The sequence below is a fragment of the Pseudopipra pipra genome, chromosome 7 (genome assembly GCF_036250125.1).
Source record: "Pseudopipra pipra isolate bDixPip1 chromosome 7, bDixPip1.hap1, whole genome shotgun sequence".
NCBI lineage: Eukaryota > Metazoa > Chordata > Aves > Passeriformes > Pipridae > Pseudopipra > Pseudopipra pipra.
This window is the reverse complement of record NC_087555.1, coordinates 25,050,362-25,075,601: the sequence shown is the minus strand read 5'-3', so window position 1 is coordinate 25,075,601 and position 25,240 is coordinate 25,050,362. Positions and strand designations below refer to the sequence as shown.

Here is a 25,240-nt window from a genome sequence, read left to right as displayed (position 1 = left end):
TCCAATTCTCTCCGCATCCCGCTGGTGGGGGAGTGAGTGAGCAGCTGCGGGGCCTTGGCTGTTGGCTGTGGTTAAACTGGAATGGGTGAGCCGGGAGGCGCTCCAGGGCAGGGCAGCACAGGAGACCCTCTGGCGCTGACACTTGCTCTGCCACCACCTCTCCTCGGGGACCCCAGGCCACCCAAACCGGGCTTATGTTCGGCTGCTCGCTATGCCCACAGCCGCAGGCAGCGCCGCGGCCGCCGTGGCGCTTTGAGGGGGCCCTCCCGTGTCCCGCCGCCAGGCGGCGCTGCCGCCGCCGCGGAACGCGAGGCGCCGCCGCCGTGTTCCCGGGGGGCCGCGTTGCCGGGCGGAGCGCTGAGCGCGGCGCACCGCGTCCCGGCAGCAGCGCCATGGCGCCCGGCGGAAAGGTAGGGCAGGGGAGGGCTGGGCAGGGGAACGGGGGGCCGCCGGGGCTGGAACACCATCCCTCACTCCGATGACTCCTCCCCGGCCGCCCTCCGAGCTGCCAGTGCAAAGCTGAGTAGCTCCAAGGGAATGCAGTATTCCTGCAGCAGTAATTGCCATTGCTCTTGCTAAAATAAGAGTAGAACTGTTGAAAATGCGGTTTGTGTGCCTATTATGTTTAAGGAACCCTGTTGGTGAAAGCTGCGTTAAGGTCTCTTCTGATACAGGGCAGTTTAGTATCTGTTAAGCACAGGTTTTGTGTGTGCTGCTGTAGCCATCTCTCTCTTATAATAACTCTTTATTATAACTTCTTCGGCACGGAAAGATCAGAGGTAAAGGCAGGTTTGTTCCATGTCCGCCCTTATTAGAGCTTGAGCGAAACAGGTTCGTTTAGCTCAAGTGTGACAGTGTTGTCCTACAGACTCAGATGCTGAGCATCTCAGAAGTGTCACCTGAACGCGGCGTTGCCGGGTGCTCAGGGATAAGAAGCACAGAGCTTATAACAGATGCAGAGATGTACAGAGGAGGATTACCAAAAGAGAGGCCGGCCCTCTTCCTTCCTCTTCCTCTTTCCCCTTGATAGAAGGAGGATCCTCATACCCGAATGGGCACCGAGCTGGGAGATGGCTGCCTCCCAGAAGAGCATGTCAGCACTTGCCACTTGATCGTCTTTTTTCTTAAGCGAAACAGCAGCTCTTCACTCCTGCGCTGTTTTTGGTTTCTTTGCTGTCTTCTTGCCAGCTGTGAATGGAATTTTACCTGTTTTGGACAACAGGATTAATTCAGCTGCCAGCCATTGTGTGTCCTGAGGCAGGACAGCAGCAAAACAAGGCTCTGCAGTTGCTGATAGATTAATTCCCCAGGCTGGCAGGTAAGCAGCAACAAGGCTCTTGTGAGAGTGAAGTGCAGCCTCATTTACTGCCTCTATTCCACTCTGAGCTTCTGCACACCTAGCTGACTCCAGAGGCATTCATTCCTAGCTCCCAGACAGGCCACTGGTGAAGGCAAAGTGAGGAACAGAGTGCCAAGACTGAGTATAACCTCCTGGACAACTCAGGCTCCTCAACCTTCTTTCTTTCTTTCTCTTCTCCTTCCTGTTCTCAAAGGATGCAGGGAGTTAAACCAGTGTTTGTTAAGCTGACAGGGGAGGTGCACAATGTATCGTGTTCTTTTGGTCGATGCTTGAAAAGGTACTTGTAATTGCTTGCAAGGCAATATACAAAAGAGCTTAGACCAACACCTTTTTTTATGTTCATCCCTTTTGCTTTGCAAAAGCAGACTGTGCAAAAGTGACTGTGTCACTTGACAGTCTTCTGATTTATTGCCCACATCCTTTTGGTAGCTTCGCTTCTTATGGAATTGGATATATTTTGTGTTTTAAAAGAAGGTGACTGGTTACAATCTAAGTAATACTTAACTTTCCTGTGTTCTGCCAAACAATAATTTTTTGCAGGCAGTGTAATTTAAGCCACTGGCAGCCCACCAGGATTTTATTGTATATTTAGGGAACCTTGGTTTAATCAGTGACAATAAATTTGAGCTGGCCTTGATGGTGCTGGACATAATTTTGCTGAATTCCTCTTGCAACTACATTCAGATGGATGATAAAATTATTCAGATTAATCAAGGTAAGTGGAGACTCTAGAAGAACTTTAGAGGAACTTTCCACAACTTGAGAAGCGACAAGAAGCAATTTTACTGTATTCATATACTGGTACATAAATCAATTTAGGGGAAGACTTGGGCAGTGTTATGTGTAAATCAGTTAAAGTGATGATCAGAAATACAAACACATAGGCTAGCTTGGGGGATTTAAACCCCTAAATTGAAATTGGAATTCATCCTTGCAATTTTCAACTGAAATATCTTTGTTTAATTTCCTGGTGTAGAAGAGACCTTAGATCCCTAATACATTTGTAGGGTTTTACAGAAATTGCCCCCTGGACAGATGGTGTAAAGAAGGATTTTTTTGTATTTTCCACTGAAATGTCTGGAACAGGTACAGGATTAAATAATTTTCTGTTCAATGCAGTTATACCAGTTCTGTCTTCCACCATTGTGTCATGTTAACAGTTACTGTAAAAGAAACCAGTAGTGATACAGTTTGATTTTCAGGTTTTGTATGTACCCTTTTAACCTTTTAAGTAATTATGCTTATATTGGCCCTTTTTCATTCTTATTCAGTATTGTCTTTCCTTTCCAGGTGGCAACAGTGCTGTGCCTGGATGTGGGCTTTACAATGAGCAATTCTTCCCCTGGTGAAGAGTCCTCACTTGAACAAGCCAAGAAGGTTATGACAAAGTTTGTGCAACGACAGGTATGTGTGACTTCATGTGTGTAAAAAAAGCTGTTAAAAAGGGAGAAGAGGCAATGGCATCTATGAAAGATTTTTCTCACTTACTAATAGTTGAAATAAATGAGAAATGAGTAAGAATTAGTCTGTTTTTTATGCAGGAGTAACAGTGCTCTTTGTTTCAGCTGTACTTTTTTTGCATGAGATTGGATTGGTCATTCTTTTTCTTCAGGGCAGTGGAAACTTTTAGGGAAAACAAGTACTATTCTCTTTCTCTAAAATGTTCCCACATTCCTAATAGATACCACCCTGAAGACTCATTTCGTGTACTAAGTCAGCCAATTTTACTTGTTTTTCCTAGGTCTCCTCATGTCAATCTGTTAGTTGAATTATGTCTCGCTTAGTGAACTCCCTGTAAGATGATGTTTTGAGAGGCTAGCACTGAAAGTAAGGAAAAGTAAATCCATTGTATTTGACATTAGTTCAGGTTGCTGAAATCTGCCTAACATAGCTGTGTATGAATCTGCCTGTGTTTTTTACCTGTTTTTTATTTTCTGTGTCTCCAGGTTTTTGCTGAGAGTAAAGATGAGGTCGCTGTAGTTTTGTTTGGCACTCATGGTACTAGGAATGGTCTTGCCAGTGGAGACCAATACCAAAACATTACTGTACATAGGTCACTAATGCTGCCAGATTTTGATCTGCTGGAAGACATTCAAGATGTGATTAAACCAGGCTCTGAACAAGCAGACTGTATCCTTTTGCTGTAGAACACTTCTTGAACAGATTCAGCTATGTAGGAGACAGGAGGCCAGTGTTGTGAAATGGGCTCAGATTTGCCTCTCAAGCTTTAACTGCTATCAAAGTTAAGCTAATTTGTGGTTGTAAGTTTGTCCAAAAGCAGATTAGCTGCTTTTTGACATTCTTTTAGGCTAGCAGATGGAGTCTTGGCCTTTGGGAGTAATTGCTTTTATGAAGTGTTCTGCTAATTAAGGAGAACAAAGATAATATAATTTTAGGCCTCAAATAAGCCATGTGTTTTTAAAAATAGCATTGCAGAATTTGGTTTATGCTTTTTAATAAAAAATATTATTTATGCAATCTATCAGCAGAAGTACCAGAAACCAGACTGTCGTGTTTTAAGGCCAGCTGGCAGCTCAGCCCCACACAGCCACTCACTCGCTCCCCACCAGCAGGATGGGAAGAGAATTGGAAGGGTGAAAGCTGGAAAACTCGTGGGTTGAGATCAAAACAGGTTAATAGGTAAAATAAAAGCCACGCATGCAAGCAGAGTAAAACAAGGAATTCATTTACTGCTTCTCATGAGCAGGCAGGTGCTCAGCCATCTCCAGGAAAGCAGGGCTCCATCAGACCTTAGACCTAGGAAGACAAACACCAGAACTCTGAATGTCCTCCCTTCCTCCTTCTTTCTCCCAGCTTTATGTGCTGAGAATGGTCCCACGTGGTGTGGGCTATCCCTTTGGTCAGTTGGGGTCAGCTGTCCTGGCTGTGTCTCCTCCCACTTCTTGTGTCCCCCCCCAGTCCTCCTCCCTTGTAGTGTGGTACAAGAACCAGAAAAAGCCTTTGCTCTGTGCAAACACTGCTCAACAGTAACTAAAATATCTCTATATTATCGTCTCTGTTTCCAGCACAAATCCAAAACATAGCCCTATACCAATTACTGTGAAGAAAATTAACTCTACCTCAGACAAAGCAGAATAGAGATTTATCAGGTTGATTAATGTATAAAGTACTTCTAACATTGCCAGAATCACTTCCTGGTTTGAATGTTGTTCATGTTTGAATGTATTCTGTTGTTAGTTGCACGAGGTGTAGAGTTTTAAAAGAAGGTGATCTGTATGGTGTTCCTTTGTGTGTTTCAGGAACATACAGTTCAATTTTCTGCGTTGTCTTCCCTTTTTCTGGCCAAAAAATGATTGCTGTGAGCTCCACTCAGGTAGTCAGGGCTGTTTCAGAGAAGTGTGCAGCCAGTCAGCTGGCTCACATGTTCCCAGTTGTGATGAGGAAGAAACCATCAAAAGTTTATCAGACACAGGTGGTTTGAAGGAAAACTTGCAGGAGAAATTGGTATCATATATTTGTTGGTGGATTCAAAGGAACATTCTAAAGATATTGTTCTTTCATTGGACTTGAGCCTCTCATTGACAGTTAAAGGATTGGGATCTGAAGCAGTCTTTTAACTGTTTCATCAGGTAAAAGGGGCAGAAATAAGATCGCAAAACAGACAAGTTATGCAGGGACCTCTTGCACAGTAGTCACTTTAGAAGTATTTATCTCAAAAGAGTGTTCCTTAACTAAAATGCGCGTTTGTCAGTGTTTGGGGGGGGAGTGAAAACATTACATTGTTTCAAAGAAAAAAACACTTGTGACATGGTTCATGTTCTAAATGACGTTTTTCTTAAATTTGCTTAGTTCTGGATGCAATTATTGTGTGTATGGACTTGCTTCAGAAGGAAACAATGTGAGTATGTAACTCAAAGCCTTTTACAGAATTCTGACTTTGCACTTTGAAGCTGATTTGATTTGATTGTCAGTATTATATTTCCAGTATATGTAAATATGGAAAATGCTTTTTTTAAAAGAACCAAACATTAAAAATAAACAGCACACTAAAGGAGTCTATCTCTGAAGAGTCCTCATGAGACATCTGACTTCTCTAGACAATCTGAGAGCTTTTTGAGGCGACTGGTAACTTTGTAGTACAGTCATGAGCCTATTAATGCCATTATAGAAGGCACAAAGGCTTCACTTTCTGTCACATTCTTTGTAATCTGTTTTCAAAAAGCATTAATTCGCATGTTAAAATGCTTAGGAAAGGGCTATCAAATTTATATTGCATATGCTACAAATTAAACAAGAAAGGTGACTTTGTTCAGCCTAGCAATTTGAAGCCTGTTGGAGGTAAGGTTTAAGTTTGTAAATATGCAGACTACGGGAAATGAACTTGTAGGATGAAACACTTTAAAGTGAGAAAAAATATTGAGAGAAGTGTTACGAAGTTGTCAGTGAATGTATTTAGGCTGGAAAGGTGTTTCTAGCACTCAGTGAACTAATGGTCCAGGGAAACGAAGGTAACTGTACTTCCTCTCAAAGTGAAGCTTGAACATGTTGCTGAAAAGGTTGTATGATCTAATCGTGAGTGCAGAAGGTGAGACTTAGTGATGCAATTTGTATTTTTGTGAATAAGGTCTAATCAGTGTGGAAAGCTGTATCAATTTAATGGTTAAAACTGAGTTGTGAATTAAAATCACTGTACTTATGGCAGTATAACCTTAAATATCTATGGAGCAACTGGTTTTGTTGTTTTGTAGGAAGTCGAGTCGCCTGTATACGCTAAAACCTTTGATATGGAGTTTGCCTTCAGCTGAGAAAATACTGTAGGGTAAAAATTCAAGAAAATCACCCTTATGCAACAACATGCTGGTCACAACTCTGTCATTTTAACTGAATTTTGTTCTGTCACTGGCAGACCTTCCTGATGTGTATTGGTACTACTTCTCAGTGTGTTAAGTGGTCTTGAAAGTCCCTGTTATCCATTGAATCTACTGAATTAGAGTACTGAAATGGAATCCCCACCAGCAGCAGTAATTTAAAATACATTTTCACAAGAACATACTTACAGCTGCAAAGGAAATATCCAGTATAACCAATAAAAAACCTAACATATTTTGTTAGCATTTTATCTACATTGGTGAAAATTGGCAGAATTCCACTCATTTAGATGTAGTTAGTGATTTATACAGTCACAGGACTAGAGTCCTCAATTTTAGGGGATAGGAGGAAATAGGGGGAATCATATAAAGATAAAAATCCTATCATAAGTATGGTAACCTATGATAGAATAGCTACTGCCAAGTAGATTTATTTGTTTGGATTTTTTTCTTTTACAAGTTAATTACTTTGGTAAACCATCAATTTTGTAAGGAAATATTTAGCAAAAGGCCTTATAGATAATATTTTCAATATATGTATTTTTTCTTGTACTTTAAGAGGAAAGAAATATGAGAAGAGACACATTGAACTATTTACAGACCTTAATAGTCCTGTCAGTGAGGATCAGCTGGAAATTATCATAGCTAACTTGAAGAAAACAGGAATTTCACTTCAGTTCTTGTAAGTATGAAAGTGACTGTTACACACGATGCCATTTCTTTAAAGGGAAACTGTTATGCTTTCTTAATAATGATCTTGAAAGAGCTGGTGATCTGTTGGTGTATGGTTTCTGTAGAGCTGTACCAGTAAGTAATATGATTATTATAAGTACTTCTATCAATGATACATGCCATGAAATTGAGTTATGGACCAAGTCCTCTTGATTCAGTGATGTGCAAATAAATGTTAAGATGATGGCTTCTTCTCCACTTATGGTTATAGCTTAGAGCCACAGTCTAAAATGGGAGACAAAAGATCTGTATAAGCAGAGAAAGGGAAAACAATGAGCCAGAAATAGCCTCAGAAACAGTGGGTTTATCACAGCAACAGCCTAGATCCTTTTAGGTAAGGAAGTTACTGGGAAAAATTAATGAGGTAGTGTTGCAGATATTTATAGCCTGATTCTGGTGTCAGTAGAAGAGCAAGTCTGAAGAGAAGGGTTTTATTCACAACAATGGGCTTGGAAAATGAAAACGATGTCTTACATGTTATAGCACGAGTCCCTTGATTGTCATGGTATGGGCATTGATCTGAAGATTCAATGTTGATGCTGAGATCTGTATTAGCTGTTGCATGTGATGGTAACATAGGAAGCCATAGGCCTTCTGGAGAAATTTGTTTAAAAGCAAAACTCTGTGTGAATGTTAATGTTTGCTGTTTATAACAAATAATGTCACAGGAGAAAGTTAAAACCGTAGTTTTACTTACGGCCGTTTTAGTATTTATTTTTACCTGGATCCAGCATTCTGTAAGGAAAAATGCTTGAACTTAGTAAATTCGTTGAAGCCATTTGCCAACCCATCTGCAAGATAACAGAGAGATTAGGTAGAAAAACATGACTGAAAATCATGGACTGATCCTCCACAAAAAGTCTTTTTTTGCCTGTGCTTAGGGGAGGCTGAAAGTAAAAATGTCAGGTTCTGTCTACCCGGCAAAAGCAGGTGTGCTTGTAATGTGCCTTGACATGACCCTGCTGCTCATTTGAGCCGTTTTTGGCACTGGAGGCAGTGGAGGTGCAACACCATGAATCCTCCAGCTAGTCAGACTACATCTTTTGGAGACCCAGTATTTAGCTCCTGCTCCCTTGTTTCCATACCTGTTTGTTGTGCAGGCTAGCACAGATGCTGATACCACAAGTTAATGTCACAGGTTTTTTATGTGAGATTTCTGATACAGCTTTACATTTTCTTTGTAACATAGCAAAGAAAAAAAACCCCTTGGCTAAGAGAAGCTCAAGGGAAATGTTGCTGTTACAGCACTGGCTGCAGATTTACACACTATCTCCCAGCCACACGAGCAAAGGATGATTTAAGAAATACATGTACAAATATAAAATACTCAAGGTACTAGTTTAAAAATAATTTCTTGCTGAACCTTGTAGTTTTATTATGGCCTATGCTTCCATCTCTTATGCCCTGTTTATAGATTTGTAACTTCTGGCATATAGTTGTTTTTCCTCCCTGTTATCAGGTGCCAAGCACACACTGAGCACTGTGTAGGGTTGGGTATTACGCAGTTCTCATCACAGTAGTCTCTAGGCATTGTATAGTGAAAGTTACCTAACTTTTTTGTATCAGAGGTTTGAAACTTTTTGCTGTTATAATAGCTTTAAAATACAGTTTCTCTATTTATCAGCGGATGCTGCTTCCTAAAAAGGTACCTAACACTTTGCTGAAGCTTGATCTTTAATTTTGCTTTATGTGACATTGTTGTGTATATTGTTAACTCTGCTTATTATGTTTCTTGATGGATAAGTTTCGTGAGGACTAATGAGGTGGAAGTATGGTAAAGATCTGTAGGCTGCTTTTTTTGAAACATAATACAGTGGTAAAGTTATTTTACTTTGTGGAAATGTGCTAAAAGGCATCATGTGGTTCATTTAAAATTGAATCAGATAAAAGACTTGAAAAATCTGCAGGTATTATGAGGGCCACAGAGTAGAGGATCTTACACATCTTTCTTTTCTGTGTTTATTATACCTAGTTAACTCTCCTGTATTTTTAAGAGCAGCAAAATCATTTTATCTATAACCCCTGGCTAAATTTTTAAGTCTGATTCATGAAGTGCAGGAAAATGTGTCATCTTCAGTCAGAAATTCACCAAGTGTTGTAAGATATTAAAATCTCAAAGAGTAACATTTATTCCAGAAATACCCAATAGCCTCACTGCAGAGAACTGCAGTCCCATTTGCTGGCATTTGGAGCCAATACAGAATCACAGGCCTGGAATGGCCTTTAACAAGTCATCTGGAGCAATCCTCTACTTCAGACTGGGTCAGCTTTATGCGTGTCATCACTGACCAGTGTTTGTCTAATCTTCCGGTAAAGATTTGCCGTGAGACTGGAGACTCTTTTCTCTCCTCAGGCAGTTGATTTTAGAGATTATGGTTTGAAATACCTTTATGAGGTTTCTGAATATCTGACTTGACTCCATGATGTGATTGCAGTCCAGGCTGAATATGAAGAACTCATTGTTTCCTTCTTCTCTGCAACAGCCTTTTATATGTAAGGCTGTCTTGCCATCTGATTCACTTCTCTATGGGCTTTATTTTGTTGAATCTTTTTTCATAGATCTTGGTTTCTAATGAGCATTAACTTTACTATCTAATCCATTCCTGTATGTGGATGCCTTTACTGATGCATGATACCCAGAAACGGTGCATCACTCTGGTCAAGATGTTACCAATGCCAACTAGACCCAAAATACTACTTCATTTGTTTTCCAAGCCATGTGGCTCTTTATACATCTGACTGCAGCTAAATAGAATTATTGATCCTGATAAAAATTTTGTTTTGTTTTGATTGGTTATTTTAATAAAGAAAAAATCAAACTAACTGCTTCTGCTTGTGTTCTTAGTCTGCCATTTCAAGTGGGTATTGATGACGGAAGTGGAGATACAACTGCCAGTGTGCATTCTCATATGCACAGAAACTCATTTCCAATAAAGAGTTTAACTGAACAACAGAAACAGGGTATTGATGTGGTGAGGAAACTCATGCATACTTTGGATGAAGAAGGAGGGCTGGAAGAAATTTATACTTTCAGGTAAACTTGGCTAATCCTGTTTATTGTACTATAAATTTACTTTCTGGTTTCTTCTCTGAAAGATGAAATTAATTAAGTAATCAATCCCTTGACTTACTGTTTCACTGAAGTCAGAGAATTTTATAACTTATTGTACACTTAGTCCCTTTCATTCAGCTTCTTCAGTAGCTTTAGAATAAGTAGAAGAGCTTACAGATTTCAGAGGAAAATGAATTTTCTGTATCTATATTTAAAGAAAAAAACCTGTTTTCTTCCATCTTTATTGTTGGAAGATTTTGGAGGTAATGGCATTTCAAAAGCATGTTATGGAAAGAGATGAAATTTGTGACATAGTACAGCTAGAACATTTGCATTTCATGGTTGCCTGTGTTCCTTGGTCTCAGACTTCTTTTAGCTCACTGGTTTGATAAACTCCCACAAATGTTTTGAGTAATGTTTGTTGAATCCCGCTCTCTAACCACAGTCTGCTGTGCCACTGTGACAAACGATATACTTTTGCAGCAGCATTCCTAATGCAAGAATTAAAAGATGATTTTTCACTTCTTTTTTCCCCAATGAAAGAATAAAAATTCGTGTGTTTCTGAAAAAAATATAGCTAATGATATATCCAAGACTTTTCCACATAGGTGTTGTCTCAGCTGGGCAACAGGCAAAATGCATCTACATGCCTTATTGAAGTCTGATGTTACTGACTTAGTTTCTTTTCTGCAATTATGAAGTGTGGTCTTTTAGACCACAGGAAACTCAGCAGACCATAGCTGTAATGTGATTATCCAATGTAATTTTTACATGAGGGTGGTACCTGTAGGTTTGCATGCTGTTATTCATCATTTTATTTGTGGGGTTTCCCTTCCTCACCCAACTCAGCTGATGGGCTTTGTACCTCAGCAGCCAGTTAAACTGCTACTTGAGCATTACTGTGCATTAGTGAAGAAATACGTATCACTGTATATGTGTTCCATACTAGTCAAGAGAACAGTCTGAGTCTCTAGAAAAAAGCAGGCTTTGTCATTGCATCAAAAGACTGCGCAGAAAATTGGTATCTTTCCTGGGCCATTTATCCTTTAGGATAATCCATATGCATGAAGCTACCATGTGGCTTGGCCTCTTCTTTATACTTTTTTTATCCCAGGCTGTTGCTGCTGTATAAGCTGTTCTTTGTGCCATACTTCCAGGGGAAATCCAAAATCTCTGGATAAACAGGCATTTGGCTAATAGATTAAAACTTTAGTTGAAAAAGTTGTTTAAGAATATGTGAGGTTTTAGATGCAATTAAGTTGCTTATCAAGCTTTAAGAAGCCAGCTTTGCAAATCTGTCATGATAATTGACCAACTCAGATACACTCTTCGTTTTCCAAGAGTTATTATTCCTGCTGGTAAAAATATTTCAGCACTTGTAAAAATAAATTAGCCATGCCAGGAAAGTAAGTGAGAAAATTTTGTTGTGATTTTTTTAAAGTTGTGATATTCTGGACAGGAATATCCCCTGCCTCTGGGGGAAGGGAATGGAGAGCAGAGGACAAGGAACGTGTTCTTAAAATACAAGTTGAAATGTACATTTATTAGGGTTTGATTTTTATGAACCGTCTTTGATAACAGGCAGCATTTTTCTTCTATAAGAAATTAAAGTATAGAGTTAATGAATTGAGCTTAAGTGATATTTTTAGGCATTTGGCACTTACGTATTTGATTTTCACATTCATCCTGGAATCTATGTGTTGCAGTACTTTTAATGATGTAGTAACAGATTCTTTTTAAAAATCCTATATTGGCGTCTTTATTGCTAGAAAAAAAAATCCTCCCTTTCTTCCTTTACCTAAGGAAAGAAAATAAAAGAGGAAATTCAGTGTTTATCTCATTATAAAAGTCCCAGTGCATTTTCCCCTTTCATTGTGCTTCTGTTAGAATTTAAAAAAACCCTGCTCATCCTTAGAAACCTGAAAAGTAGAATGAATTTTGTACTGGAGTTTTTAGCAGTTGATCTTGATTTCTGCCAGACAAGTGCTTTAATCAAGAGAGAGATAGATTTCGGGTTTTATCATAATGTGAAAAAGATGAGGTCAGCATTGTGCTGTGCTTCATGCAATAAAAAAGCTTTCTCTGTGTTGGAATTTTACAGCAAAATAGCCAATATAGTTTGTACGAACTGAAAGCTGTTCTGAGGTGTCAACCTATTTGAATTCACAATGATATATTATAAATTACTGTAAATTTTTAATTCTTGGTCTCCATTGCTTAAAGCTGTGCAATTAAGTTAACACTTTTTAGTATAAAATCAGTACAGTTCTTTTTTGTGTGTTTTTTTTGAACTTGTATGTCTACTGATTGGGCTAGAAATAATCAAAGTAACTTCTTTCATTCTGACAAAATATCCTTAAAATAATGAGTTCATTAGTACTGTATTAAAAAAAGTGTCAAAAGTTAAGTTCTACAGAAACAAAATCCTGTTACTTGAACCTGAATTCTTCACCTTCTCTGTAGAAAACATTTTACCACTTAGAGACCCTTTTCTAATTTGTGTTCTTCAGTTTTATCTACATGTCCTAATTGGATGAGAACAGATAAATGTAAGATGCTTAGTAAGCAATTGTGTAGTTTCACCACAAGACCTAACACAGCGTCTTTGAGCCTTAATGTCACACCACCCACCGTAAAGGCTCAACATGGGTATAATCTACTGTACCACCTCTTTTTTCATTCTCTTTTGTCACAATGTTAAGCTGAAACAGTTGGATTTATGCATTTCCTTAAAGAGAGTGTATTGTCTATAGTATTTTATTACAGTTCACCAGAGTTCATTTGTTTTCCTGATTCCTTCCTTTAGAGAGAGTCTGGAACGTCTTTCAATGTTTAAGAAAATTGAAAGAAGGCCTATGCCTTGGCCTTGCCAGCTCACTATTGGTTCTAATCTGTCCATAAGGATTGTGGCCTACAAAGCAGTAAGTTCATAAAATCATGTATTTTAATGTAATTTGGCAGCAAGTTAGGTGCAGCTGCATCTTTTTTTCCTTAAAGTTAAGAAAATAAAAAGTAAAACAACAACTAGATAATTAGGGTAGAGATTTCTATGTGCTTAGAAGCCAGTACATCTAAAACTGTGGTTCCCACAGCAACTTTAACTTCACCATACTGTATACATGTTAAATAACTTAAATTTACAATGTACAGAAATAGAAGTAATTGCTGTCTATGCTGTGACACTTAATGGTATTGAAGTCGATGAACCTGATTAAGAATGCTGTGATTGTTGAAGCTTTACATTCAGCATCACTGATATGTCTGCTGCTCCAGTGAGACACATATATCTCTTAAGGCCCAGGCATGAGAGGAATTTTGCACATGAGTACGTAAAATGGTGGCTTAAAATGTTTTACCAGCCATTGTTTCAAATCCTATCTCTTGTTATTTCAGACTTGGAAAAAAAAAAGGTGTATTTTTTTAGCTTGTTTTTCTTGTACTGTTTGGTGGAGCTTGAGCCCAATCTGTTTCCTTTACATTTTATATGTATTCTTCACACAGTGCTAGGAAGAAGTAAGTGTAATTAAACACATAAAATGTGTAAATGTCCAGTTATAGAATAGTTAATAGGTAACTATATAGTGTGGCAGTATTGTTGGATCTGGTGAGATGCAGATTAATTGGTTTGTTATTTGAACCCAGGACTAGGAGTCTGGTATATAAGTTGAAATATATCTGATTTTTGACAGATAAGCATACTAGCCTTGAAAGAGATCAGCTTTCTATTTATACTTATTCATAATTTTTTATTAGGGTATTGTACCAGACCTGTTCAAATATGCAGAAAGAGTCCCCTCCCAAAGGTTCTTACACAGAAAGTAAACTGTTTGGGAGAGTAAGCAACATGAACTGAGTGACTGGCCTGAGGTCATACAGCAGCCCTGCTGATGTAATCTATTCTGTCTTTACTGTTTCTGCCTATTCTACACTTTTCTTCTCATGCACTAACTGTACCATCAATTGCACTTAAGTAGAGAGAAAAGAAAGGGCTATAGGAAGTAGAATACATAACAAACAAGTTACGTGTTATCCTGTGACTTAGACTTCCACAAATGACTTAATCTAAGGGTTTAATGAATAACCAAGAGAAATATGCAGTCAGAAATATGTTACAGTTCATGTGTTAGGTCTCATACAGATGAAACAGTGTGGTGGAAGCACTGTGGTAGCAGCCAGAGATGTGTATTTGGGGCTGTCATTATTGGTCCCTTATTGGCAAAACAGTGCAGCACTGTGTTTGAGATTTTGGGTTTTTTTTGCCTTTTCTGATAAGTACTCTGTATCCTACTGAAATGTTAAACATTCCTTTTCTTTGAATTCTGATATCAAGGTCACAGAAGAGAAGGTGAAAAAAATTTGGACAGTTGTGGATGCTAAAACCCTTAGAAGAGATGATGTGCAGAAAGAAACTGTTTACTGCTTGAATGATGATGATGAGACAGAGGTTCAGAAAGATGATACTATTCAAGGTACAGCGTCTTTATGTGCACCCTGAAGACAAAATGAAGATAATGGCTTGTACTCTTAAGTCACCTGAGTGCCTTTTAGTTTATACCTTGATGCCTAGCTGTGATCTTAGAATGTAAGCTCTGCAGGATGATGGAACACAGCAACTGTTATGTGAGACTCTGTCTTCACATATTTTGGAAATTCTTACTTTTGCCAGTATTAGGAATTATAGTAATACCACCAGCTGGAACTTGGGAGGCACTACAGCTTCCTAAACTATACTCTGTGGAGGTCCATACCTCAGTTTTGTAGTGAGTAGTGCTGCTACCTCTGTTCTGTTTTCAGATCTCCAGCTGTACTGATAACGCAAATGCTTTCATAGCACTGCTTTTTTCTAGATGAGCAACTGCTCTAGTTATTCTGCAATTGGAAAGATGAAGCCATCAAAGGAAGGTTTAGTGTTCAAGAGTCTTTTAGCTTTAAGAGGTTCAATCTGAAGTAGTGGCATGCAGAACACTTCTCTTAGAACCTACAGCTTCTTTCTGAGCAGATTAATTTCCTTAGAAGACTAGGGCCCCAGAAACAGCAGGAAATATGTGCTTATTTTTAAAAATGGAGTTAAGCAAATCAGTTTAATTTTTTGCAATTGTATAGATGTATTTTGTTACTAGTTTTTTTCCTTTCCTTTGCTGTTTGAATCCCACACAAGTAGGGCAAGTATATTAACTGTAAAGGGCAGAACTATTCAGATAACAGTATAGAAAGTGCTGTTGGATGAATAACATAAGTTGAAAATTAAGATAAATACTGGGGTTTTTTGTTTAATCTTTTTCAATTGTAGTATTCACAGAGGTGTTTTGTAGCAGTATCAGATAAAGTCCCAATGACAGTGTGATTTTCTTTAAGTGGAAATGATAGTTAAAAGCTAATAGTCTATTTATGTTTTATAACTTCAAAACTATGTATAAAAAAATCCACTTCTTATAGTGAATATATTTTGAAGCATTTGTGACTGTTCTCAGTTAATCTGCTGACTGCTTATGTTAGTAAGTAGTTGTGGGATAGTAGTAAAAAAGAAGTTATGAAAGTTTAGTGTGAACAAAAGAGGCCAAAAATTTCCCTGTCAGTGGTGTGATATTTCTTATGCTTAAAGAGCTGCTGATGCCTCCTGGACTTTGCAGATCTTTTGAGAAATGTTGTAATTAGAGAATCCTTTGTGTTTGCAGTACCCATAGTGAAATTTCTTTCATTCTGCCTGTGTGATTGCTTTTCAGTTTGCAGGAAAATATATCTGCTTGTAGGTTTTTCCTCCAGGGGTTTACCTCTGTTCCTTCTGCTTTCCTCGCACCTGAGGATATCATCCTTAGTTTGTGGCAGTATAATAAAGTGATGATGTTACAGTGAGGTTATTGGAGCTTGAGGTAGGGGAATAAGCAGTTGGAACAGATGATACCTCTGAGAAATTACAGCTTCCTGCTTAGTGGAGATATAGCTGTGATGTAAGGCATGGGAAGTAAAACACAGAAATGTATAGAAAGACCAGTTCTGCATACAAGAGTGATTTGGTTTTCCATTGTGTGAGGGTGTATTTTGCTTCTAGTGTCAATACGTTTTATTCCCTGAATCTTTTCAGATGTCATCTCCTGTGGTGTGATTTGTGGTATGTTTGAAGTTTTTCATATTATTCTTGCAGGGAGTGTTGCAATCTGTTTGCTGAAATCTATTCTGTGAGCGTAACTTTGGGCAAGATGTTCGGTTCCCTTATTTTCTTTCCTGCTCTCTGAGGGTGCTTGTGTTACATAAAATGATGTACAAGGGGTGCAACTGCTGTTCATGAAGTACATAATGCGTATATGGGTGTGTGTTTTTTTTGTTAACAGGGAAAGTAATTTGATGAGCATGTGTGGAACGTAGCTGTGGGGCATGAATGCATTGTTAAAATATTCAGAGAGCTAATTTTGGTGTTTAAAATCGTAGGCCCATATGCTTACCAGATGCTCTTCTCTTGTTCTCCAGGTTTTCGGTATGGGAGTGATATAGTTCCTTTTTCCAAGGAAGATGAAGAGCAAATGAAATACAAAACAGAAGGAAAATGTTTTTCTGTTTTGGGATTCACTAGATCGTCTCAGGTATGGTACTAAATTTCTTCCTATTCAACTTCCTGGATTATTCAGTAATCCAGGTTTTGGTTTGAATTCACTGAAGTCAAGGTATTGTACTGGGTTTCAGTACTTGGAATTGGGCATTTACAGTCAGGTATGCAGGGGTGACTTACTTGCTGAGTCTAGTACATGTAAGCAGTATGTGGTCTTGTGAAGGAGCGAAGCTCAAAAATATGGCTACCCTCACATGAAGCCAGAGCCACTGAACTCAGATCTCTGCAAAGTGAAGACTGAGGTATTGTGGTCTCATTTCATCTCACAAACTTAAATGCTGATGCCAGACCTGCAGCAGAACATGGTCTGTCTTCTGTTCAGCTCATGCAGCAGCCTTTCTGGCTTTGTCCAGCCACGAGTGTGGCTTCTTTTTAACAGAAGATGCTGCTCCCTTAACATTATTGTTAAAGAAAGTGTGAGAACTGAGTCCATTCGTTCATCCTCAGTTTCATAAGGATTAGTTTGTGAACCGTAACTTTCTTCTTGTTTCTACCATTAAAAAAACCCCTAAATGTCACGAAGACTTCTTAGAATTTAGACAAAGATAATATCATTCAAAAACTCTCCATATTTCCATGAGATGCTTGGTGTTTGTATGCACTTACCTGTACTTGGGGTAGTGACTTTGCTATTCTTTTTCCCTGAGAGTTTTAAGAAACTCACATTGAACAAGTACCTTAATAAAAGTTAGCCAGCACAAGGTGATTTCCTGCAGGGAATCCAGGACTTAAGAATTAGGAAAGCCTTAGACAAAGGCTTAACAAAACTATTCTTGAAGCAGGACACATGAGGAGAAAGTACAGAGATGTGAGTGCCAAGTAATTGCTGGGAATGTTAGCTGCTCCCTCTCTTTTTTTCTCCTGGATATTTCAGCACAAGGTGACTGAAACTTTACTCTTGGAGTTATCTGCACCCAGTTCTCTTCACCAATCAAAACTAAAATGAAATCATAGGGCAGCTCTACGCCTTCTGTTTTGACAGCTCCCAGCCCTCCTGCTCTTTGACATGTCTCAATGCCTGAACAAAATAGAACCCTTGATAAAGGCTGAGGAATCATTACCTTTACCAGAAAGGAAATATGCTAATGAAATAGAAAGTATCTGAGGGAGCTTAGTCCCAAACAGGTGTAGCTAAACATTTTTTTACTTTACAGTACAGTTGGCACAGAGGCTCCTGCATGTTGCTGGATGTGTGCTTAGACTACTGCAGTGCAGTGTCAAAAAACATATTATTAACTGAGAAGCTAGAAAGTTACGTTGATTTATTGAAATGCAAAGCCAGCCTAAATGGAAAGTGTAACCTGATTGTTCCTTGAGGGCTTTGAGAACTTAGTTGTTAAGAAACACGGGAGCTTGTGTACTGCAAGTAATTGATGGAGGAAACATGTCGGGCTTGAGCTTACGTGCCCTAAATTGGCCAGAGCCAGAGAAGTGTTGAGAACTGCTACATCCTGCACCAGAAACTGGATCTAACAAGGGAAATGTGTCTGAATCCAGTGTTTCAATGAGACAATTTCTTGCATCTCTTCATACGTCATTAGCCTACAGCTTAGTCTTATTATCTTCATTTAAATCTGTAAGATGTATTTCACCATGGGCAGAGTTTTCTTACACTGGAGGCTGGCCTCCTCTTTTGACTTGAAATCTGACTTTTATTGAAAATGGAAACGAAGAGGGAAACAGATGAGGTAAATCATGCTCCTGTAAGTGAGCTGTTATTTCACGTGGGTTTTTATTTTCCCACCATTGGTCAGATAGTGCAGTAATACCTCCAACTACATAGTTAATAACTGTAGGAATACCATCAATTTTAGGAATATTTTTGGTTCACATAAATATGCATCGAAGAATTAACAATATGGTTTTATTATTTTTCAATGCACAAAATATTGATTGCTTTTGATTAGTATATACTTTTCTTGTCTGTGGATTTCATAATGGATAGAAATTATATCCTAAAGTGTGCTCTGGTCCTGGAACTAGGAGTATGAGTAGTTATGACCAATGGTAGAAGCATATAACTCAGTGGAATAAAATTATTCAGGTGTGATTGCGGAATTAAAATTTAAGTGTATAGATAATGATATCAGGAACTTTTTTGACTAAAACTGGAATTTTCAAGACCTATGCTTTCACTAAGTTTTGGCCCCTAAATCTTATTGTTTGGGATCATAAAACTGACTCTATTCAACTATATGTTTTATAAAAATTGTTTCTTTCTAAAACTTAGGAGAAAAGATAATTTATTATTAACTAGAAAAACTGGAACAGCTCCAAATACATAATTAAAGAAGAAATAGAACCACCTCATATTATTTTCCTGAGTTATTCACATCCCTCAGGAAAGAAGATCAGAGGGCGCTTAAACTTTGATTTTTAATTTATAAGCCGTGCCATGTAAATTGAGAAATAATACTTGAAAATGTTACAAAGGGAAATTTTTTTTTTTGCAAACAAAAAAGGTGTAGTGATACACACATCTAGTTATTTATGCTGTACTGAACATAAAATTTCCTGAGCTTTTAAAGATAGAAAGCAGAGAATGATTGTAGGTAGAATAATCTGAGCTGAAGAATCGTGCTGTAACACAGTAAATAGGTCTGCTCTGGTGCAAGTTGTCACTGACTTCAACAAACTTACAGTAATTTGCTAAATAAAGAAGGTATAATTGAAATGAATGAAAAAACAATTTAAAAAAAAAATAATATAATGAAGTTAGTTTTGAGACTGTAATTTGAAGAGTTTTTTCTTTAACAGAGAGAGGTCATTTTAACCAGTGTTCATAGTAGTGCGCAGTCTTTGTGACAAGTTTTCCACTCTTGCAGGGTACCTGTGCTTGTGTCTCAGTCTTTGTAGCTCCAACTATGCCAGTGATGTCCCTTCATGAAACTATTTTTTGTTTGTTTCTGAGCCAGCCATGTTCATGAACAGAATAAACTTCTGCTAACAGAAGTGCTTCTTTGCCAGCACAGCTATATATACTCCAGGTTGCTGTCAAGGAAGGTTTATTAATTAAGGATGCGACTTTTTTCAGCTCCTTTTTGATGTATCTCTGCTAGAAAAAATGAATAGCATAGATGTGGTGTCATTTGGGTTTGGGTCTTGTATTAACTACTGTGGTTTTACACACTGACCTTTGAATTACTGCAGTATTATTCAGACTGGTAACAGCTGCAGGTACCACAGTCTTTCATTCCTGCCCATCAGAAGGAAGGTGTAAGAATATCCTGCCCAATATGATTGAATATCCATGTTGTGTGATAAACGGAGATATGGGCTTACAGGGCTTTAACATACAAGGCTTTAACCTCTGTGCACAGTAATTATTCAAGTGAGAAGCCACAAAATTTGATGTTAGTTGTTTTGTAATTTAATTGGTCCAGTTGCATTAGTGACATTTTCTTTACATCAGGCTAACTTTTGGCCATTTGTATCTAGATCCAGAGGCATTACTACATGGGCAACCAGGTTCTGAAGGTCTTTGCGGCAAAAGGTGATGAGGTAAGGTGAACTGAAGTTTAAATGCTGTTTAATGCTGAAGGTATTTTGCTGTGGAATGGAAAAGAATAGTAGTGACGCTTGAGATGGTCCCGTCTTTCTGCGTTAATAAGTACTTTTAATGCAGTTTACAGAAGTCTTGTTCCATTGCCCATTAGGATGAAAATAAGTTGGATTAGATCCCAAATGAATACAGTATCTCACGAATAATGAGCAACTGGTAGATATTATGTTTGTGCAAGGGCATGTGGAACCTGAAATTGGTGCTTAAGTCCATTCTTCTGTAGAGCAACAGTGTGTCCTGTCCTGTGTTATTTAGAACAGACCTCCAAATTATTTTAAGTATTGTAGGTAAAAGGCTCACTGTGGTGCTTTTAATGAGTACCTTTCAGAGTCTGAATTCCCCCCTCTTTCTCTTGTAATACTTCTGAGAGCTCTTCTTCTTCTGGTGAAAAAGGTGGAATGTGCTGGATCTGAAGTTTACTCAGCTTTGAATGGATCCACTATCAGGATGAGATTTGACCTTTCTGCTTCTTCAGTTTTTGAGTGTGAAAAATGCTTGTGTTCAAGTTACAGCTGAAATGGGAACTAGTCTTGACTAAATAAGTGCTTTTAAATTCACTGTGAAAGACGTATTTCAGCAGATGAATAAGAACTTGCATGATTCTGTTGCCTCTCTTTTTTCCCCCCTAGAATGCAGCAGTTGCTTTTTCTGCCCTTGTTCGTGCACTGGATGAGTTGAAAGTGGTAGCTATCGTGCGCTATGCTTATGATAGAAGGAGCAACCCGCAGATTGGAGTAGCTTTTCCGTATATTAAGGAAGCATATGAGGTAATTTTTCACTCTTACCCTTCTGCAGAGAGCCTTCTGAGAGACCCAGAAGCAACACAGTATGTCAGAATTTTTGCAGCATATGTTTCAACTGATCTTAGTTACGAGAGACTATTGAAAGAGCTAAATATGTATATGGCTGAGCAGTGATGGGGGTGGGGGTGGACACAACAATCTTCAGACTTTTGAAAGGTATAAACATAAAGGATAGAAAGGAATTTTTTAGGGTGGCATGAACTGTAGGAGGTATTTCAGTAAAGAAAAAATGAGGCAGAGAATGTTAAGAAACCAAAACCAGCTTTTGACTTTGAAACACAGTAAGCTATGCTAAAACCTCCCAAAGCGCCAATATATGGGTTATTTAAAGCATGGCTGGCTGAAACTCTGCACAAGAAAAAGGGATCAGATGGTCTCACAGGTCTTTATTCCACCAGTAGAAAAATGAGGAGTGCAACCATCAGTGTCTTATAAAATATAATGGTGTGTTTTATTCTGATTAAAACTGTTGCTCTGTAAATATTTTATTTAAATATTTTAATACACACAAACATTAGGTCTTCAGATTTTTCTTATGTTTATATTGTCCTGATATGGCACTCTGGGGATACAGATATTTGTTTTTCTTCAGGCTTAGTTGTTTCTTCTTTCCTCTTGCTCAGTGTCTCATCTATGTGCAACTACCCTACATGGAAGACCTAAGACAGTACATATTTTCATCCTTGAAAAACAATAAAAAATGCATTCCTACAGGTGAGGTATTTGCTGGTCAACTGGAAGAGTAACCTTCTTGTCGTCTTCTAAGATGCGCTATCCAATGAAAATGCTCTGTCCAATGAAAACATAAGTTATGTCATTATTTTGCCTTGGGGGAAAAAAAACCCAGCCATTTGGGCATCATTTATGGTGATGTCATCTTGAAGTGTAAGTGTGTAACAAGCTTTGCCACTTTAAGTTGCAAGCTCAGCAGACTTGAAGTTTGCAGGCTGTCCTTTAAACTGTTCTGTTAAATGACTTCTGGCTCTGGTTGTGGGATCATCAGTCTCACAGGATCTCTGTGACAGATCTGAGATTTACTCCTCTGTATCCTTTGATCTTTGAACTAATTTGTGAGACTAAATGGCCAAACCTTGTGGGATCTACAGTGTGTGATTATCAGGCTAGAATTAGAACAGAGGCAGCTGCTCCATTGGTGTAAATTTGGTCCTGCAGCCAGTTGCAGTGTGACCTGTTAATATAGTGCACAAAGGCAAAGACTATATTTTCTGTGGCGTGTTGTTTATTAAACTATGCACTTACTGGTGTCCAGATTCAGATGGAGGGCATCTTTGGAGAACCATAGAACACTGAGCCACACAAAGCGTGACTCACTGTTCTGAGAATTTTGTATAGCAATGAGTCTAAATGGATGTAGTTTAAAATCCACTCCTACTTCTTTCACTTGTTATGAGATCCATTGAATGGGCACCTGCACATCAGGGTATACATAGCATGCTGGTTTGTTTCTGAAACAGTTTCTATTTTCTTGCCTGTAACCAGCAGTTTAAGAACAAATTTAAAACCTGTCTTGCTAAAGCAGGAGTTGGCTATTGCGAACTGTGTTAATTTGCAGTCATAACTTTAAAAATTTATATTGTGCCATTTAGTTTTTCAAACCAACTGTTCTCCTTATTTTCTAAGTGGCCTATAAACCTTCTGTTGCAAATGAAAACATCTTGAAAAAGAAAAAAAAATTAAAGCAGAAAGGCAACAATAATTGAGGTCTTGGGGAAAAAAAGAAAAGGCTTTATGACTTTACACTGTAGTCCTTAAATACAGCAGGGGTTTATTATTCTGTCCATTATCCATAGTCTTTATTGGTACATCTGAAACTGCAGTGTATTCTGTGGCGTGTAATGACTTGTTAAAAATCTCATGTTGTGATCTCATGTGAACTGAATCTTCATTTATAAATTGTTTCAAGAAATGCATCCATCTGGAAGTGTATTTAATTTTTCTTTGTATGTAATTGCTGCCTTAGTGGATCAGTTGTCTGCTGTTGACTCATTGATTGATTCTATGAATTTGGTTTATGAAGATGGAGAAACTTTTGAGGACCTGTTTAAGGCCAGCAAAATCCCAAACCCTCACTTTCAGAGGTTATATCAGGTGAGGTGAACTCTTTGACATTTTTAAAAAACTTCTTTTGTTGAGACTTTTCATCTTTCTGTCTTTCTCTGATTCACATTGGAAAGATCTGCATTGTGAAGATGCAGCTATAAAATCTTTTGCATTTTAAGTATGGGGTAGCTGGTGACTTTTATGTTGTCCCTGACATAGATTTATTTTTAAAATTCCCAGTTCCCAGGAAGCAAGAGAAATTATACCCGTGCTGAGGTCTCTGCAGCAGCATCAGTGATATTCACAGGCACTTAGACTAGACAAATAAAAACTTGTATCTTCAGACTGTATTGCAGTGATCACAGTGTGGACATAGACTGTCTTCAGCTTTTGGGCAAAGAGAAAAATGAGCTGAAAATCATGGATCTCTTTAGCTTCTCATTCTGTGTCCTATCACTTTTCTGTGCATTGTTGCATCTAGCAGTGATTTCAAACCAGGTCAGTCTGAGGTGAACTTGTTCAGTAGTACATGGTTAACATTGTTGACATTTAAAATGTTCCATTTGGGTGTCTAAGCTGATGCACTTTATGGGCAAGCAGAATGGTTTACACTTCTTGCAGTTATTCTATCAAGCTGTCTACATTTTGATTTACATCCTTTCATATAATGAAGACTTTCATTGCAACTGTGAGGATGAGAGACTTAATTATACATTGGAATTCAAGTGTTCAAAAAATGACACAGCAAATTTAAAAATAAGGAAAATTATGTTGCAATTTATGCAGCTGCAGAATTGTGTGGTATACAGAACCATGGAGATATATTGAATGTGTGACTCTTCTTTGAAAATTGACCAAAAATGGTATTATAGCAACTATGTTCATCATATCTCAGCAATTCTGAATTATTTATTTCAGTTTACAAGTAGGAAGAAGACACTTTTTAAGTTAAGAAAACTTACCTTAACTTCCCAAACCCTTGCTACCTCGTACTGTCAAAAGAACCAAAGGATCTGAAGGTCATTGTGTGTTTTAGGAACACATGTAAGCCCAGTCTTCAAATCCTACTCTGATTGACACCTGAAGAACTCAGTGTTCTCTTCAAATTCTGCCAGTCATATTGACAAGACAAGTGTGCAACTGAATGCAAGATTTGATCAGTAGAAGGTTATTGCAGGGCAAGAGCTTAAAATGAACTGACCTCTGCACAACTCTTATTTTAGGAAGGATTGTTAAGCTTGGGTGTTGCAAAACAAATATGGCTTTTCTTGTAAATGAAACACATAGGGGATAGAATTTCCTGTGTTATATTGCTAGAGGCAATTTTGCATTTTTTTGGTTTACTGGATGCCACCTATCAATGAAAGAGAGGATTTTATAGGTGTGCTGTTTGTCTTCTGAAACGGTATGATGATGTTGTCCCAGCATTTGAGTCAAGTGCTGCTAGAAGAGAGTAACTGTGTAGCTCACCATTTTCCTTAGAGGATAATGGGATTTTGTAAGGGTGAATGCTATTGATGGAAAAAGTATTTATTGACTGTTTGAATGTACAAGGTAGGATACAGTTTCTGTCCACAATGCTTGCTGTTTAGAAAGCCCTAAATTACTAGTCCTCTTAGTGTTTTCTCTTGGCTATGTGCAGCCCCGTTTGTGTGTCTTAGTACAAAATTACTATTAATCCATATAAGTTGTTCTTTCCTTTGCTGCAAAAATGTTCCGGATTTTTAGTATTTTGCTCTTAGGCCAAGTGCCGCTGCTGGTTCCTTAAGAACTATGAAGAAAAATTATACACCATCTTTTGATTATAGCCAGTAAATTCATTGGGCTGAACAGGACCTATAAATGGTTTTGAAAAATAACTCTGAAGAAAAGGATGAACTCCTCCTTCATTTCCTTGCTTTGTTGCCTCATGAAGATATTTGGAATGATAAGTGACAAGAGCCAGAATTTAAACAGAAACATCAAGCTAAATTATATCTCTGGAAGTAGTGGTAGGCATTAGGAAATGACAGAGTGGGTGGAAAGTAGTTGTTATTGCTTGGTGGAGTGGAAGATGAGGAATATCCTATATCCAGAGTTTCAACTTTTATTCCTTGCTTCCAGAAAAGCCTAAGTGAACTTCCATAGCTTTGTAGTGACAGACTTCCAATGTTATTGTTTAAGTTGTCCCTCTTAAATACAGGGATTTGAAGCACCTAAGATATTTGGGAAATGCAGTGCATTTTATTTGCTAGCCA

General features: G+C 38.2%; 1 protein-coding gene across 4 annotated transcripts in view; it reads left to right on the top strand.

The window, feature by feature from the left end:
- The first annotated feature begins 328 nt into the window (after positions 1 to 328).
- The window catches only part of XRCC5 (X-ray repair cross complementing 5), a 50,070-nt gene continuing 25,158 nt past the window's right edge, over positions 329 to 25,240 (top strand). For 3 of the 4 annotated variants that reach the window (XM_064661272.1, XM_064661270.1, XM_064661271.1), the window contains exons 1-13: positions 329 to 410; positions 2,651 to 2,764; positions 3,307 to 3,490; positions 5,171 to 5,219; positions 6,749 to 6,871; positions 9,767 to 9,955; positions 12,780 to 12,894; positions 14,304 to 14,442; positions 16,439 to 16,551; positions 20,016 to 20,078; positions 20,769 to 20,906; positions 21,566 to 21,656; positions 22,924 to 23,051. In XM_064661272.1, the coding sequence (XP_064517342.1) occupies positions 393 to 410; positions 2,651 to 2,764; positions 3,307 to 3,490; positions 5,171 to 5,219; positions 6,749 to 6,871; positions 9,767 to 9,955; positions 12,780 to 12,894; positions 14,304 to 14,442; positions 16,439 to 16,551; positions 20,016 to 20,078; positions 20,769 to 20,906; positions 21,566 to 21,656; positions 22,924 to 23,051 (1,464 nt within the window). In that variant the 5' untranslated portion in view covers positions 329 to 392. Of the gene's footprint in view, positions 411 to 1,060; positions 1,319 to 2,650; positions 2,765 to 3,306; positions 3,491 to 5,170; positions 5,220 to 6,748; positions 6,872 to 9,766; positions 9,956 to 12,779; positions 12,895 to 14,303; positions 14,443 to 16,438; positions 16,552 to 20,015; positions 20,079 to 20,768; positions 20,907 to 21,565; positions 21,657 to 22,923; positions 23,052 to 25,240 lie in introns of those variants that run through there. The other variant, XM_064661274.1, reaches the window with a different exon arrangement.